The sequence below is a fragment of the Dichomitus squalens genome, assembly GCF_000275845.1.
Source record: "Dichomitus squalens LYAD-421 SS1 unplaced genomic scaffold DICSQscaffold_1, whole genome shotgun sequence".
In the NCBI taxonomy this organism is placed as follows: Eukaryota; Fungi; Basidiomycota; class Agaricomycetes; order Polyporales; family Polyporaceae; genus Dichomitus; species Dichomitus squalens.
The window spans coordinates 3,396,224-3,410,954 of record NW_006766883.1 but is presented as its reverse complement, the minus strand read 5'-3'; the positions used below and the strand labels follow the sequence as shown (position 1 = coordinate 3,410,954).

General features: G+C 54.4%; 7 protein-coding genes across 7 annotated transcripts; 5 read left to right on the top strand and 2 right to left on the bottom strand.

The window, feature by feature from the left end:
* Window positions 1–769: 769 nt before the first annotated feature.
* On the bottom strand, window positions 770–2,175 carry DICSQDRAFT_131841 (uncharacterized protein). The gene is made up of 5 exons (XM_007360819.1): window positions 1,780–2,175; window positions 1,612–1,714; window positions 1,489–1,549; window positions 1,312–1,423; window positions 770–1,198 (listed from the first exon to the last, which is right to left on the bottom strand). Exons 1-5 carry the CDS (start codon window positions 1,825–1,827, stop codon window positions 968–970), a joined length of 555 nt encoding a protein of 184 aa, XP_007360881.1. The 5' UTR covers window positions 1,828–2,175; the 3' UTR covers window positions 770–967.
* Window positions 2,176–2,258: 83 nt separating this feature from the next.
* DICSQDRAFT_151734 (uncharacterized protein) lies at window positions 2,259–3,215 on the top strand. Its single transcript, XM_007360818.1, has 2 exons — window positions 2,259–2,776; window positions 2,836–3,215. Exon 1 carries the CDS (start codon window positions 2,295–2,297, stop codon window positions 2,748–2,750), a length of 456 nt encoding a protein of 151 aa, XP_007360880.1. The 5' UTR covers window positions 2,259–2,294; the 3' UTR covers window positions 2,751–2,776; window positions 2,836–3,215.
* Window positions 3,216–3,368: 153 nt separating this feature from the next.
* On the bottom strand, window positions 3,369–5,641 carry DICSQDRAFT_96947 (mitogen activated protein kinase). The gene is made up of 13 exons (XM_007360817.1): window positions 5,545–5,641; window positions 5,446–5,485; window positions 5,374–5,392; window positions 5,179–5,308; window positions 5,085–5,128; window positions 4,924–5,023; window positions 4,821–4,868; window positions 4,727–4,768; window positions 4,482–4,668; window positions 4,326–4,405; window positions 4,187–4,265; window positions 3,930–4,130; window positions 3,369–3,870 (listed from the first exon to the last, which is right to left on the bottom strand). The coding sequence occupies exons 1-13, from the start codon at window positions 5,584–5,586 to the stop codon at window positions 3,770–3,772; spliced, it is 1,113 nt and encodes a 370-aa protein (XP_007360879.1). The 5' UTR covers window positions 5,587–5,641; the 3' UTR covers window positions 3,369–3,769.
* A 523-nt stretch (window positions 5,642–6,164) lies between these two features.
* On the top strand, window positions 6,165–7,831 carry DICSQDRAFT_177102 (cytochrome-b5 reductase; the record flags this gene model as incomplete). Its single annotated transcript, XM_007360816.1, has 9 exons — window positions 6,165–6,203; window positions 6,253–6,334; window positions 6,388–6,544; window positions 6,599–6,876; window positions 6,934–6,979; window positions 7,042–7,235; window positions 7,306–7,392; window positions 7,443–7,543; window positions 7,598–7,831. 9 exons carry the CDS (start codon window positions 6,165–6,167, stop codon window positions 7,610–7,612), a joined length of 999 nt encoding a protein of 332 aa, XP_007360878.1. The 3' UTR covers window positions 7,613–7,831.
* A 42-nt stretch (window positions 7,832–7,873) lies between these two features.
* On the top strand, window positions 7,874–10,404 carry DICSQDRAFT_177101 (uncharacterized protein; the record flags this gene model as incomplete). Its single annotated transcript, XM_007360815.1, has 5 exons — window positions 7,874–8,062; window positions 8,121–8,602; window positions 8,664–9,015; window positions 9,068–10,103; window positions 10,192–10,404. The coding sequence occupies 5 exons, from the start codon at window positions 7,874–7,876 to the stop codon at window positions 10,203–10,205; spliced, it is 2,073 nt and encodes a 690-aa protein (XP_007360877.1). The 3' UTR covers window positions 10,206–10,404.
* A 2,242-nt stretch (window positions 10,405–12,646) lies between these two features.
* Window positions 12,647–13,114, top strand: DICSQDRAFT_143017 (uncharacterized protein; the record flags this gene model as incomplete). The annotated part of the gene is made up of 2 exons (XM_007360814.1): window positions 12,647–12,831; window positions 13,006–13,114. The coding sequence occupies 2 exons, from the start codon at window positions 12,647–12,649 to the stop codon at window positions 13,112–13,114; spliced, it is 294 nt and encodes a 97-aa protein (XP_007360876.1).
* A 977-nt stretch (window positions 13,115–14,091) lies between these two features.
* Window positions 14,092–14,628, top strand: DICSQDRAFT_47878 (uncharacterized protein; the record flags this gene model as incomplete). Its single annotated transcript, XM_007359865.1, has 3 exons — window positions 14,092–14,376; window positions 14,434–14,501; window positions 14,556–14,628. 3 exons carry the CDS (start codon window positions 14,092–14,094, stop codon window positions 14,626–14,628), a joined length of 426 nt encoding a protein of 141 aa, XP_007359927.1.
* Window positions 14,629–14,731: the final 103 nt, after the last annotated feature.

Here is a 14,731-nt window from a genome sequence, read left to right as displayed (position 1 = left end):
AACCCTAACCCTAACCCTAACCCTAACCCTAACCCTAACCCTAACCCTAACCCTAACCCTAACCCTAACCCTAACCCTAACCCTAACCCTAACCCTAACCCTAACCCTAACCCTAACCCTAACCCTAACCCTAACCCTAACCCTAACCCTAACCCTAAGTAAGTAATCATGATGACATAGTCCGATCGGACTTAGTCATTATCGGAACAAAGCTCCGGCCGCGTTCGGCATCGTAAGCATAATTGACCTTATCTCCTGTGCCGTCGGATAGACAGACGGCAAAGAGATAAGCACTTCCCGAAAGGGATGCACTAAGCAGAGTCCTGATGAGCTATAAAAGGCGAAACGGGACGGGACGTTGTAGCACACAACGCCCCCGTTGACTCAGCTCGCCCTACCCACCCTCGACTCAACGGTCGATCTCACCTCGCTTCGCTCGGTTTCGATCTCCCTCCCTAACCCTAACCCACATTTTACGGTGTCAAGAGATTTCACACGCAGGCGCTAATTTTAGCGCCAATACCAGCCCATGTTCCAAAACCGACACACATTAGAACACCCCTCCCGCTGTGTGCAGTTCTGTGGGCAGTCGCAATACACTCCATTTGCGCAAGACAAATTCGGAGCAGTCCAACGAATTGGCAAAGACAAATCGCTGCTACATTGGACAAACAAGCATCGATGCCGCAAGCTCACGCCCACAACGACCACACTCATCCATGCATCCATAGCACGAGACCGCACAGATACACCCCCTCCGTTCACATGTGTTTGCACAAATTATTGGTATCTATTGAACCCAGGAAGCTTCGACACCTTACAGTTTCCAGTCCGGGTACAACAATGTCTGTCCCTAACGAGCCTGCTCTTCGGGAACGTCCTGCAGGTGATCACGTCAAACAGCAGCACTTCAATCAGTGTCTCACCCCGCATGCATCGATACACTCATCCTACACCTCAGCCCGAGTCAAGGTCCAAGGCTGTGCTGGACAGCGCTTGGTTCTCCGAACGAGGGAGTCGATGCCCACTCGACCATCATCGGCGCGCGGGTCGGACGGACTTTGGAGACTGCGTTCAGTATGGCGATAACGATGAGACCGACGAGCACTATCCATCCAAGCCAGGCGAAGGCCATCATTGCCGTGAGGATGCGGCAGGGCTCAAACTGGTAGCAGAAGGTCAAGTTCGGCCAGATGCTCTGCGGGCGATGCACAGACACGTGAGTTAGGGGTGGAGACCCAGGGTCCAGGGAAGGGGTGTTATCCATGCACGGTCAGTCAAGTTTACGCCTGAAGAGGTAAGAACACTTACAGTCGAAACGACGCATCCGACCAACCAGAGCAGCCATAGCACTGCCAGACCGGAGAGCTCAAGTAGGTTCCTCGAAGCTGTCGAAGTGATGTTGGGCGACACCCATTCCATACTGTCAAAGCGGCCGTCGACGATGGGTCATTAGTCATGTTCATGCCGGCATAGACGGGTACTCACACAAGAGGAATTGTGCCAAGAGTCAGAATAGAGACGACAAGCAGCTCCGCAACAATAGGATCTACGATGTACGACGTTCGCAGATCATTGTACTGTTCGGGATAGAGTAGAGACGTGACATACCATAGAAATCCCGACCGTTGTTCAGCGGATCGCCCTTCGGAAGATGGAGAGTATAGTTCAAGCGCACGCATGTCAGGATGAGAAGGAGTGCCGAGAAAACCCACTGTTCCATTCCGAGCACGGGTCAGCAAGTGAAATCCAGTGCACGAACGAGAGATCGCAACTCACAAGGATAATGTACAAAGGAAGCCTAACGATCGTGCGGAGAGGACCCATGACGGCGATCTACGCACTGGCCGAATACACGCACCAAAATCCAGAAAGGGGGAGGCGCGGCAGAGAATGTGGTGGCAAATGTAGAGCCGACCTGGGCAGTCGAGGACCGTCCATCGCGACGGATGACAGTATATGTATGTCCGAAGAGACCGCGAAGGAATATGTTCTGGAAGATAGCGCGGTCGTCATGGGGGGCAGTCGACACGACCTATCGACCAGGTACGTTGCCCCTGGCGAGCGGGTCGCGCTCCGTCCGTTCAGCCCACGGGCACAGAAGCGAGAACGCCGAATACGAGTTCCATTGCTAGCTGTATACAAACCGTTGTCCGCGCTCAGGGCGAGTGTCGTAGTGGTCGAGATGCATAGGTGTCCGGACGCCCGAAGCTGCAGAAGTCACTACTTACGCGCGCCTGGACAACCAACCTCTGCAGCTGGCCACCACCGTCCTAACCCGCGCACCACCAAACATGGCGACAAGCTTGCTATATCTCCTTCCCAGCACGTCTCGTGCCACGCATCTCCTTGCGCCGTCCTCCTCTGCCAGCGTACGACTCCAAACGCGTTCAGTATCCTCTTCGCCTTACGGCCGCACGCATGTCTGGAAGAGGCGCACCAAGAAGCTACCCAATCCCATCGTCCCCGTCTTTCCTCAGCGACTCGTTCGCGTTGATGGCTCGACGATCATCCACTACACCACATCCCCGCGCTCTATCATCCGCCTCACTCGCGATACGACCAACAACCCGCTCTGGAACGCGGCGCGCTTCGTTGGGATGGACGAGGAGGAAGACGAGGTCACTGGGCGTATGGGCCGCTTCAGCAGACGTTTTGGAGAGCTGAGTGGGCAGAAATCGGATATGGACTGGATGAACGAGGCCGCTGGGGAGGCTGCCCCTTCGGGCGACAAGGTCAAGTCAACATGATGGCTGCTACCGTGTTGCATTCATCGGTATGTCTGATCACTTCCGGACAGTGGGTCTCCGCTTACAGACTTGACACATATCCCAGACTAGTATTCACCGGACGCCTCCTCCGCGTCCGTGATCCTATGCTCTCGTGCGGGGCTACGCATAATCTCGAGATCTACTCCGACTAGTACATTACCTCTTCGCAACGATTGCTTGCTATGTCCTCCACAATTGTGCTACATGTGTACGGTAAGACAGACACATTCTATACCCTGCCACGAAGATCTCGGAAATGCACTATGCAGAACCTACGCGTACACACGTACTACGCGACTCGGACGTATCATGGCCAGGAATGCTCCGCGTACGGCGAAGTCATCGTCGCGTGCAGTGTATACCCTGACCTCCCACTTTCGAGACATGGGCACGAAAGCTGCACTACGGGTCACTTGTTCTCTCAGCTTGTCTTCTTACATCCCTCATGCCTTTCTTGTAAGGCAGTATGGCCGATTTGTCGTCTATTATAGGTCATACCTATGTCTGCGAAGGACGAGTGAAATGCCGAGGATGTTGACTGGCCTGTCCCCGATGCGGCTTCGCTGATGTAATGATCGTGTTTGACTGATACAAAGCGGTACTACAATAAGTGCAATGGGACCAAGATCGCATCAGCGTCAACACCGTCACCGGCGACGCTCACACTCGGGACGGATAACATGAGACAGGGAGAGAGGGTCGGGGTATTACAACAGGGAGAGTCTGGCCGTGTTATACAGTGACTGGAGGCGTACAAGAGAGGTAGTAATATACCGCAGCGACACGTTGAAGAGCGCGCGCTAAAGCCAGCGGGAGTAGATCGTGAATCGTAGGGAACGGATATGGATGGGTGTCAGGGAGGTTATGAGCGAGGTCGGGTAACGTACGGGAGATAAGCGCACGAGATCGAAAGCCCTGAAAAAGGAGGCGTCGTCTAGGTACTTGAAGTCCGCACTGCAAGATGAAGAGACATAACAGATGACGGCTAGAATGATTAGTTATGCTGCTGCAGCGACGGCCGCAGTCTGGTCATCGGGACCTGCAAGGGCGCCTCCCGGTACGCCACCGCTCAGTCGCGAGTCGCCAACCTGATGGAAGTCTAAGCAGTGGAAGATGATCAGCGTGCGATTAATGCGGGTGCGGAAGGCGACGACATACCGAGGATCTCGCTGTACATCATGACCTTCCACGTATCTACCGGAAGGTCTGCATCGTTGAAACTCCAATCGAACTTCTCGGCCGCCTCGGGCTCGTCCGTGGGGTCGTGGTAAGGAGCGACATACTCGTGTGCGAGCGACTCAGTGGCATTAATGCGCTTTCGGGGGTCAAAGACAAGCATTTTCTCAAGAAGGTCGATGGCTAGGGACGCTAGTCATCAGAGCAAGTCGAAGTCGGAGATGCGCAATGACACGCACCGACAGGATCATTGCAGTGCAGCTTCTCGCTGAAGGGCACGCGCTCGCGCTTCGGCAAGCTCTGGACGAAACGGAGGGTCTAGGAAGACGGAGCGAAGGATAAACGAGCGTTATTATGCAAGCTGGGGCGAGGACTTACGTTCTCACTAGCAATCGTCTGGATGACATCTTCCGGGGGAGTGCCCAAGAGCTCGGTGATGATCGAAAATTGGTGAACGTCTGTGGGCGTTAATGCAGCCGGGCGCGAGCAGATGAGGGGTCATTCATGACGTATGGGGAAGCATCAAGTACTCACGGTCTTTGCCTGGGAAAAGCGGCTTGCCCTCGAGCATCTCAGCGAAAATGCAGCCGGCGCTCCAGATGTCGACCGCGACGTCGTACTTCTGCCATGTGAGCATGATCTCCGGCGCGCGGTAGTAACGCGTCGAGACGTAGCCGGTCATTTGGGGATCTTGTATGCGGGCGAGACCAAAGTCGCAGATCTAGAGGCCAGATGGGTGTGAGCAAGTCTTGATGACTGACAGGGAATGGAGAACACACTTTGAGGTCACAATTCTCGTTGATGAGGATGTTGCTTGGTTTCTGTGTCAACTGTCAGTGTGCGAGAGGGTGCGAATGGAAGACGTGAACTGACGAGATCGCGGTGGACGACGCCAGCCGAGTGCACATACTTGAGACCTCGCTGTGTACTGAGGTGAGAGGATGATCAGTGAAGACGGGTAGGGCAAGGGACGTACGAGGATCTGGTAGAGAAAGTACTGGATAAATTGCTTCTCGAGCGGGCGAGAAGTGAGCAGTCTGTGGAGATCTGTTCCGAGAAGCTCGGTGACAAAGTAGCTAGCATGGGGGTGAACACCGAAAGCGGGACGATGACGGATAAGGATCGCAAAGGACGTACATGTCCTCGAGGGGAGAGATGAAGACGTCGCTCAAGCTGATGATCTGGGGGAGGAATGAGAAGGGTATAAGGATGTGAGACAAGGAGTACGCACGTTCTCGTGCTGGATATGTTTGAGAAGTTTGAGCTCGCGATAGGTGCGCTTGCTGAGGACTGGTGTGCTGAAGGGCTTCATGATCTTCTTGATCGCGACAGACGAGCCAGTCAACTGATCCTTTGCGGAACTGGTGAATGGGTGGGGTGTTTGTCCCGATTTGATGAGGCGAGAGTGAGAGAGAAGAGAACTGACCAGACGAGACCGAAGGCACCTGGGAGAAGGATTGTTAGGTTGGAGATGAGGGGATCGGGGATGATCACATACCCATTCCTACGGGTTGAAGGTCGACATATCGGGTTGTAACCTGGAGAGAGACGCGTTATATGGGGCGTGAATGGAAGAGGGAGGTGAGGGAGAAGATACCTCAAAGGAGGTACCAAATATGCTGAGCTTGACGAACGACATCTCTGTCGGGTGGTTGTGGAGGGGGAGAGCGAGGCCGTGGTGGGGTTGGAGGCGTCTGAAGCGAGTGGGACGATGAGGAGAGAGGGAGGACGTGCGTAGAAGTTCGTATCGGTGAGCAGATGTACACAAGGTAGAAGAGCAAGACGAGGACGAGCGCTCGTTGGCTGCGTCGTCCGTCGCTTATCTAATCACTGCCCTAACATGGCACTCGCCTCCGATCCATCTCCCCCCCCATAGTTGTCCCGCACGCCTGTCTCTTGGCCCGCTCCCCTTGCGCGTCCCTCCTTTCGGATGTTTCTTGCGTTTCTGACAGTTTTCGTAGGGCGAGGGGGCGAACGAGCTCGGAGAGCAAGAAAGGTTTTCGGGGTCTTGGATGACGTCAGAGCTGCGGGGGTCGCCCTGAGCGTGCCTGCGTCGCTGAGGATAGCATTCGATGACGTCGCCGGTCGCTACATTCGGCCCGGTCAGTCTCGACTCGGAGTCGGGCATCAGCGAGCCAATGAGGTCATCGCTCGCTGGCGGCGTCTGCAGTTTCCGACCAGCGCTGTCGACCAGCGCTGTCGACGTTTGCAGCAGCCATGTCTTTCGTTCGCGCATCGTTCACCGCTCGTACCGCCGTACGTCTCTTCATCTCTCCTCCCCTCCTTCCTCTCTGACCTCCCTCAGCTCCAAAACGCCAGGCGGTACTCTACCGCCCCTCCGACGACCACAAAGTCGAGCAACCTCCCGTATTGGCTCATTGGCGGCGGTATCTATCCCCCCACCGTCCTCTCACATCATCTTCTCACCTTTCATCTCTAGGTGTTGTTGGCATTGCCGGCTACCTCTACCTCGACCGCTCTCCCACCGCCTCTGCCTCCCTCAAGCCCAAAATCTCTGACCAGAGCCCCCTCGACCCCCAGAACTTCAAGGACTTCAAGCTCAAGAAGGTCGAGCCTTACAATCACAACACTGCAAAGTACGTCTTCACATCTCCCATCTCCTTCCTCTCCATCCGACACCCTCCTCTCAGGTACATCTTTGAGCTCCCTCCCGACTCCGCTTCTCTCCTTCCCATTGCTTCTTGTGTCGTCGTCAAGTCTGCAGACGACGCTCCCAACCCCCTTCTCGACCCCAAGGGCAAGCCCGTCATCCGTCCCTACACCCCCATCTCTCCCTCCGACCTCCCTGGCGAGCTTACGTTCCTCATCAAACGCTATGACCAGGGCAAGATGTCCAAGTACATCCACGACCTCAAGATTGGCGAGTCCCTCGCCATCAAGGGGCCCATTCCCAAGTTCGAATACAAGAGTACGTTCCCTTTCGATCCCTGGCTTGCACTGCCCTCGTGCTTACACCACACCAAAGTCAACCAGTTCGACCAGGTTGGCATGATTGCCGGCGGCAGCGGCATGTAAGCATGTCATTCACACTCACGTAATCCCCCCAAGTCTACGCGCTCACTACACCGTGCAGCACGCCCATGTACCAGATCCTCGACTACGCCCTCAAGGATCCTTCCAACAAGACGCGCTTCACCCTCATCTTCGCTAACGCGACTGAGAAGGATATCCTCCTCAAGGAGGAGTTTGACGCGCTCAAGAAGAAATATCCCCAGACGTTCAACGTCGTTTACACCATTGACAAGCCAGAGACCAGCGATTGGAAGGGTGCGATTGCTCGTGCTTGCATGTCTGGGTTTTTTTATGCGGTACAATTCATTCGTTGTGCCTTCCCTAGGTCCCGTTGGTTACATCAACAAGGAACTCATTGCGCAACACATTCCCCCGGCAGACCTCGGCGAGAAGACCAAGATTTTCGTTTGTGGTACGCCTCAGTCTCTATCTTCATACTCTCATCTGATCAGTGCCCTGTAGGTCCTCCTGGTCAAGTCAATGCACTTGCTGGCAAGAAGGAAGGCATGAAACAAGGTGCTCTCAGCGGAGTCCTAAAGGAGCTCGGCTACAACGAGGACCAGGTACGTCTCTTCTGCCGGTCACGCTCCTGAACGTTGTCCTTATATCCCACGTAGGTGTTCAAGTTCTAAATAGCATATAGTTGTACTCTTTCATGCTGTGCACGATTAATCCATTATGTCAGTCGTCTAGTTCTTACCGCGAGCGCAGAATAACCGGTGCAGGCGCTCGTTCGGCATCTGCCGCCGCCTTATACTTCAGGACTTCGATGACGTGCAAGCTGTATCGAGTACAAGACTGTCCTTGTACGCGTTCAGGGTCCTAATATGAGACCTACATAACAAAATTGCTAGCGACTCGTCACCGCCTGCCCTTCGTTGCCGCCGTCCTCCATGGGCCAGCTCAGCAGCTCATTGAACAACACTGATCAACGCATAGCCAAATCCTTCATCTTGACGCACAAAATGACCGCCCTAGGTCACGCTGCTCAAAATGCTACTCAAAGGATCCTCAATGACGATATCATACTCGACAACATCCTCCCGGATTTGAATCTAGAGGACATCGTCTCCGTGCGCCAGGTGAGAGCCGTGTTCTTTCATGTCGTTTGATCACAGGTGCAGCTCACGACATATGCAGGTTAGCAATCAGTTGCGACGATGTTCTAACGAACCTGCCGTTTGGAAACGCGTCCTCACCCACACCGAACGTCAACTCCCACCCGTTCCGCCCACCGAGCGCTATTCCCTCGCGAACATTTCCCAGATCGAAGCCGAGCGCCTGCTCACCCGCTCACTCTCCTTACCGAAACGGTGGGATCAACACCGTCCCCAGCATTTTCGCCGGTGGGAGATCGAAGCGCAGCGGAAGGTTCTCGAGATGGCACTACTCCCTGGAGGGCACTACCTCGTCGCGACCGTCGCGGACCGGAACCCAATGCGGTACTGTATCGAGGTCTACACGTCCGACTTTAACTACTCCATGGGATTCCCCGTCGCTAGGCTCACGACCCCGTCGAAGGCATTTCATCTGCGCGCAAAGTACCTGTCCATTCACGGCCGGCCCGGCATCGCAATCGCCTATATCCGCAGGAACTATCGTAGAGAAAGCTTCAAGGATGAGTGAGCTATTTGATGATAACCGTTGCTCATAGCACGCATATACTCACTGCTTGATGTTCAGATTCGATATCAACCGTCTTGCGCCTGACTCTGACTGGTTCTCTGCCAAAGTCAAGTACGAATGTGCCGTCATGCACGTTCCACTCCAATCTCTGGAGCTTCTCTTCGACAATGACAAGCCCTGGGATCCCAAAGAGTACCGCACGCGCGCGCTGCAGCAGGATCGCCCGTTTCAGGTCCTCACCGAGATCACATCGCGCGCGCGCATGAGCAACCCTATCATAGATGAGGACCGGAACGGCATTCCCCTCGTTGCGGTGCTCAAGCACCCCGACCGCATCGTTTACAAGAATCTCGACGGAGGTCTGGGGTGCACTATGTACTGCGCACCGCACCCTTCCTACCAAAACTTCGTCAGTCTCTGCTTGTACCCCAAGGGCTCCTCCAGCTGATGTATGCATGCAGGCACACGCCATCGTGGCATTCACCTTCGTACCGTCTCAGCACCAGTTCCTTCTCGTCCGCCGCGCAGGCGAGGACCCCGATCCATTGCAAGTCGCCGCCGACCTCGCCGACCTTCCGCCAGGGGAAATCCTCACTGGACCGTACTACTTCGCGGAGCTCTATGACGTCAAGTATACCATAGACGGGGCCTCGTTGACTTGCGATGCGGCCTCGCGGACGGCCGTGCACGACGCAGGTTGGAACTTCTGGCACAAAGTGTGGATCACCCAGCCCGGAATGGGCGCGGCGCTAAAGAACGATGTGAGCGTACGCGCGGAGTTGCAGCCAACGTCTCCAACAAAGCCCCTTCCTATCACAATCTTCGTTCAGGCGGATCGTTCGTATGGCCTAGTCTTCAGTACGTTCTTCCCGGAACCCATTCCTGCCTCTTCTACTTCTAACGCGGACGCTGATCCGAGTACGCGGTACATCTACATCCTCTCCGAGGACGACCCGTTTATCGAGACGGAACCGCTGCCGGAAGGGATGGAGAGCCTGAATGACCTGTACGAGCACCGCATCCTTCTCGGGTCGACTCGGCCTGTCATCTACACCGTTCCGCGTCAAGGGAGTAAGGCGAGATCTTTCCAGGTTCGCATGCTCGGCGGGGTCTGGGATGAAGGCCTGCTCGACAAGCCACCTGCTACAGTGGAAGCACAGGCTGTTGGGAGTCAGGATGTGCCAGCGAACGACGCCGCTCACGACGAGGAGGTGAACGACCATGACGAGGAGCCTGAGGAAGACGTAGACGAAGGTAACGAAGACAACGAGGAAGACGCAGACGAAGGTAGCGAAGACAACGAGGAAGACGGTCAGTCCGACGTCCTTGAGGAATCGAGCCGCATTCGTGTCAGCCATCAGTTCAACCTCGAGCTCGCTGATCTCGACCACGTCTCTGCCGTCGCATGGGACGAAACGATCGGGCGGCTGTGCATTGGGTACGCGAACAGTACCAGGATCGCGGTGTTTGACTTCGCAGGCGCCCCTATCCCGGCACGTTTGTGGTACGACTCATTTTGTTTTCTGCTTCCTGGCATGTCAGCTGATACTGTTCATATTTTCGTCTTTGCTCCTTGACATCATAGACGCATACATTTAGAGGGAACGCATAACGGACAACATATTGTACATATATCCCAATCTTCCGCAATGACGAGTTCCATCGCCTGGCGTAACGCTTTGTGCACGATCATCGGATCGGAGTCGGACGCCCTCTACCAGAACTTGAAAAACATTCGCCGTAAGAGTCTTGCTCCCAAAGACTGGAACGTGGAGAATACGCCTGTGGTCCGTCCTTTATATATGGCACTTTGTATCGCGGCCGCTAGGGTACCTGTGTTACGGTGGTAGAATGAGCACGGCTGGTGAGCACTGCAGGAAAATACCGAGTATGCACCTCGTGCAATACCGCCATGTCTGAATCCAACCAACCACAAAGACCCGGCCCCGAAAACGGTTGCCAACAGTCCCACTGGCACGACCTTTGTAGCAAGCCAGGCGACACAGGCAACTGCGATCGACATGGTTGCGAGTCAGGCAACGATATCTGCGCAGGATCATTCCCGAACATGCAGTCAGGCATCATTCACATAAAGATATATTGTATTCTGAGTACCTTTCAGAGGGGTCTTCAACAACAAGGGCGGCTACAATAGCGTTGATTGAGGCGTATAGTTTCAGTGAGCGTAGGAAGTCGGGACGAAAGAGAGAGTACGACAGGGTTGTCAGAAAGGGATGCCACCCTCCCGTGGGGTTTAAAAGCATTGAGAGCCCCGCTACTTTGTCGCCAGTGCTTGATTGAGCGATAGAGTTTCCTCGTAGTGCTGCGGTAGACGACTTCTTTCCGAGAGCGAGTCGCAAGGCCGACCTGCACGCAACCTTGAGCTTGTGGGACCGGGCACATGTCCTACTCAGTGAGGCACGACTCTTCCCTTTCTTCAGCCTCTATCTCACCACCAGTGGTAAGTCCCATGCATTACTGGGGCACACCAGAAGTTCGGCGAAGTCGAGGATGTGTATTAACCAAGAAGACGTAGGGAACACCCGGACGGTTAGAAGCTAAGGATAGAGCAGCCTCGGGTCCGTAGATCGAGTAGCACAAGAATTGCCATCGGCAACTTCGTGGATGTGGCCTTGTGTAGAAGTTCAAGGGCAAGAGGGCTCAAATGAGATTCGCGTTTGGCCGGTGCAAACGCGTACCGTACACAATAGATACAATGGGGATTATATACCGGAATACAAGACGGTAGATGAGGGTGCGGGTATCCGTCGGGGCGGCGGGACCTGCGGCGCTCGTTCCGCGAGCTCGCCATCTTGACGCCAGGATTCCAACACTTTGTGCACGAAACGTCAGGCACATTACGTCTCGTGTATGCATTGAGATTGAGGGATTGGAAATCGACACACGCTAGCTAGAGGACAGACGACTAGCTACTCTATATACATACTCCCAAAAAAAGTCGTGCTTGCTCTACCGGTAGGCCATCCTCGGACCTGCCAGGCGAGGGCGGCAAACGAGAGTTCAGCTAACCATCTTATCTCCCAGTCGCTCCATGAGACTGAAACTTGGAGAATACCCCGGTGGTAGATCCCCCATATGCGGCCCCCTGTATGCGAGCTGCGGCCGAACCTATCAAGGGAAATGAGTACGTGTCACGAAACTGCACATTATGTTTATGCCATACCACTCCTGACCCCTCGACGAGTAAATCCAGCGCAGGACAAAATACATGCCTCGAGGCGCGTCAGGAGCAGATGTACCACTGTTTTGAGATGTGTCACTTCGAGGCTGCACCAATAATACGCTCGTACTTACCCTGCAAGAAAATATCTCCAAGAGCAAAGACACATTTTACGAAAGAATAGACACAGTCTCCAATGGTGCCAATAATGCTGAGCAGCACCGGAAAGAGGACCCAAATTAAGACTGCTGCCACTACGGCGAACACTACGATCGCTACAGTTTTGCACTCCTCGGGATGTTCCTTCGCGAACTGGGTAGCATCGTTCGCGGCTTGCATGGAAAATTGGACCATTGCTGTCCGACGAAGAATATGTCAGAGAGCGAACGTTGAACGAAAAACCTTGGCGTAGGAGAGAATAGGCTGGAGACCGAGAGTGCTTCGAACGCACCTTCGTATAACCTGCGAAAGAAATCTACGACCGCGTCTCCACTCGGGAGGGATGCTATGATGCAAGGAGTGGTCGTCAGTGTCATCTTCGGGCCTTCGGCTCAGACAACGTGTCGACGTACGCATTTCTGGTATCTCCAGCGAAGCTTGGACAGATCCACGCTTAAGTTGGTCGAGCAGTGAGAAATCTACTGGGATGGCTGGCATGGTCGAGAGATGCTAAGTATAACGGTTGGACGAGCGTAAGTAGTTGGGGGGAGAGGCAGGGGGAGACAAGCCTCGAGGACTCTGGGCAGTGTTATATAGCACGCTACTTGTAATCCAGGTATCGATCCCGCGACTGTGCTTCGATCCGTCAGACAAGGTTCAGGTGTGGTCGTGCATCACGCACCTTCCTCCTCCCCTCCTCATGGATCATGCCTGCAGAGCTTCTCTCCTGAGCGTTGTCCCAGGCGGCCTGATCATCGCCCGCATGGGGCCTGAATTCGTACTGCTACATGAGACCCGCATACGCCAGCGGCCTATGCTACGCGCGAATGAGCTTTTCCACGGGAAGATGGCCATGCCATGTTCGCTGGAATACAATACGAATATGTCCTCCCTAATAATCCACACCTCGACACACTATCAGGACGAACGGCGCCTGCAGGAATATTCACACATAAGGAGGCATTGAGAACTCCGTACCTCTTTGGCTCCACATGTTGTTCACAGTTTCCTGGCGAGTTCGTCTCGTTAGACTTCGAATAGCACCAGAAATAGTCGCAGCTCATACCTCCATGGCTTTACACGCTTCGGGATCAAGAAAGACCAACACAGCCACGAAAACCAAGTAAAATACAAGGAATACAACAACTGGGATGATGTCCGCCAATGATAAGGGAGGCGAAGTGACAATATGCGGAGGTACCATGTCAAGAAATCCCGAGCTTGCGTTCGCGTCGTGTTGGGCTACGTCTACTAGAAATGAGGTCATGGAGTCATATGTCGGCCATAACAAATCGGTTAATTCTCTATGCTGCTCGATCATCTAAGGGCGGACGAACCTATAGATATGCCGGACATCACGTCCAACCCTGCCCTCGAAGCTAGAAGCTGTCGCGCGACGAACTCGAGCGTACAACTTGGCCTCGGCCAGTACCTTGCAAGAATGGTCGCGAAGGCTGCAGGTGGGGACTCACTCTCTAGTAAGATAGTTGAGCAAGAGAATAGCTCGGTAGATATGGCCGGCATGTCAGGACGTCTGGAGCAAATGGAAGAAAACAATGGGAGTAGACAGAGGACGTGGAGTATGCCTTGTCTGCAGACGACCACGTTCTCAGCAGCAGCACTCATTGGATGCGCATGCTGCTTGGCATGCTGTCAGTCAGTAATGAGCGTCGAGAACTGACTACGATCATGGTCCAAGGGGTCGAGCTCGCCAGAGAAGAGTGATGAGCGTCGAGGGGGCGATGACGGTCTAGTACCGAGTGCTTGTTGGATATCATTGGGTTCGGAGACCGGGTCGAGATCACTGCGGGTGGAATAAGTAAAGGTAGCTCTGAGAAGGAGGAGTACTAAGTAGTTATGGACTCAGGCTGGTCATCGCCGACTGTCGTCGACCTGCAGTGCCCGGGCCGAGTGGCCGGCTGACGTCATCGGACTCCTTCCTGCGACATGTCTTGCGCAGTCGACTGAATGATATAAAGTGCAGAGGAGTGCATTCGAATCGTTGTTTGGATGGTGTATATAGCCCGTTTACCGTTTGCTCTCATCCTCGCTTCGTCCGCCCTCAGATCCTCCCTCGCCTCCTCGTCCGCCTGTCCATACCAACTTGCCTCTGCTCTCGATCCGAGTCAACGACCTTTCTCCGCCATGTCCGCATCCTCCCCAGACTTCGTCCAGGAGAAGCTCACCACTCTTCTCAACTCACCCTACATCCACTTCAACCAACCTCCTCAGCTTCACGGTATTCGCCTCGGCCATGGGCCCGTCGACCTCTTCAGCACACGCTTCAATAACTACTTCACCAGCGACGCCACTGGCATCGTGGCTGGCAAGGAGGTAGACAAGGAGGGGTTGAAGACCGCCTTGTTGGCCCTCCAGAAGAGGTGGAACCCAGACAGCGCCAACTTCGTTTCTCAAAGCGATGCTAGCAAGGTACGTCCCGGAGCGAGTAGGTGCATATTCCTACCTCTAACTCCCGCCTTTGAACAGCCTACCACTAAGTTCCTCTGGACCCAGAAGAACGCTGACCAGCCCACAGAGATCTCTGCTTCCGCAGAGTAAGTCTCTATCTCTCACAAACAGTCTGATCAGAAACTAACGCACCACTGCAGACTCAAGCACGAAGGTGGCTCCGACCGCATCCACCAGCTCACCCTTGACGGAGATGAGTCCCTCTTCGCCTGAAGCTTTCATTGCTATCTGCTCCGAATAAACTGTACTACTACCATGTTATGTCCAGTCGTTTGTGTATTTCCGTAGTCTTCCGCTGTCATATGTTTGTACTTAG

Bases quoted from the DNA above. Each gene is read 5' to 3' on its own strand.
- DICSQDRAFT_131841 (XM_007360819.1), bottom strand. From the start codon at position 1,827: ATGGGTCCTCTCCGCACGATCGTTAGGCTTCCTTTGTACATTATCCTT. The intron at 1,550-1,611 runs GTATGTCACGTC...CGTACATCGTAG, and splicing joins CAACGGTCGGGATTTCTATG to ATCCTATTGTTGCGGAGCTG. The intron at 1,199-1,311 runs GTAAGTGTTCTT...CATCGCCCGCAG, and splicing joins TCGGATGCGTCGTTTCGACT to AGCATCTGGCCGAACTTGAC.
- DICSQDRAFT_151734 (XM_007360818.1), top strand. From the start codon at position 2,295: ATGGCGACAAGCTTGCTATATCTCCTTCCCAGCACGTCTCGTGCCACG.
- DICSQDRAFT_96947 (XM_007360817.1), bottom strand. From the start codon at position 5,586: ATGTCGTTCGTCAAGCTCAGCATATTTGGTACCTCCTTTGAG. The intron at 4,769-4,820 runs GTCAGTTCACGT...CAGTTGACACAG, and splicing joins GCGTCGTCCACCGCGATCTC to AAACCAAGCAACATCCTCAT. The intron at 4,669-4,726 runs GTGTGTTCTCCA...TCTGGCCTCTAG, and splicing joins ACGAGAATTGTGACCTCAAA to ATCTGCGACTTTGGTCTCGC.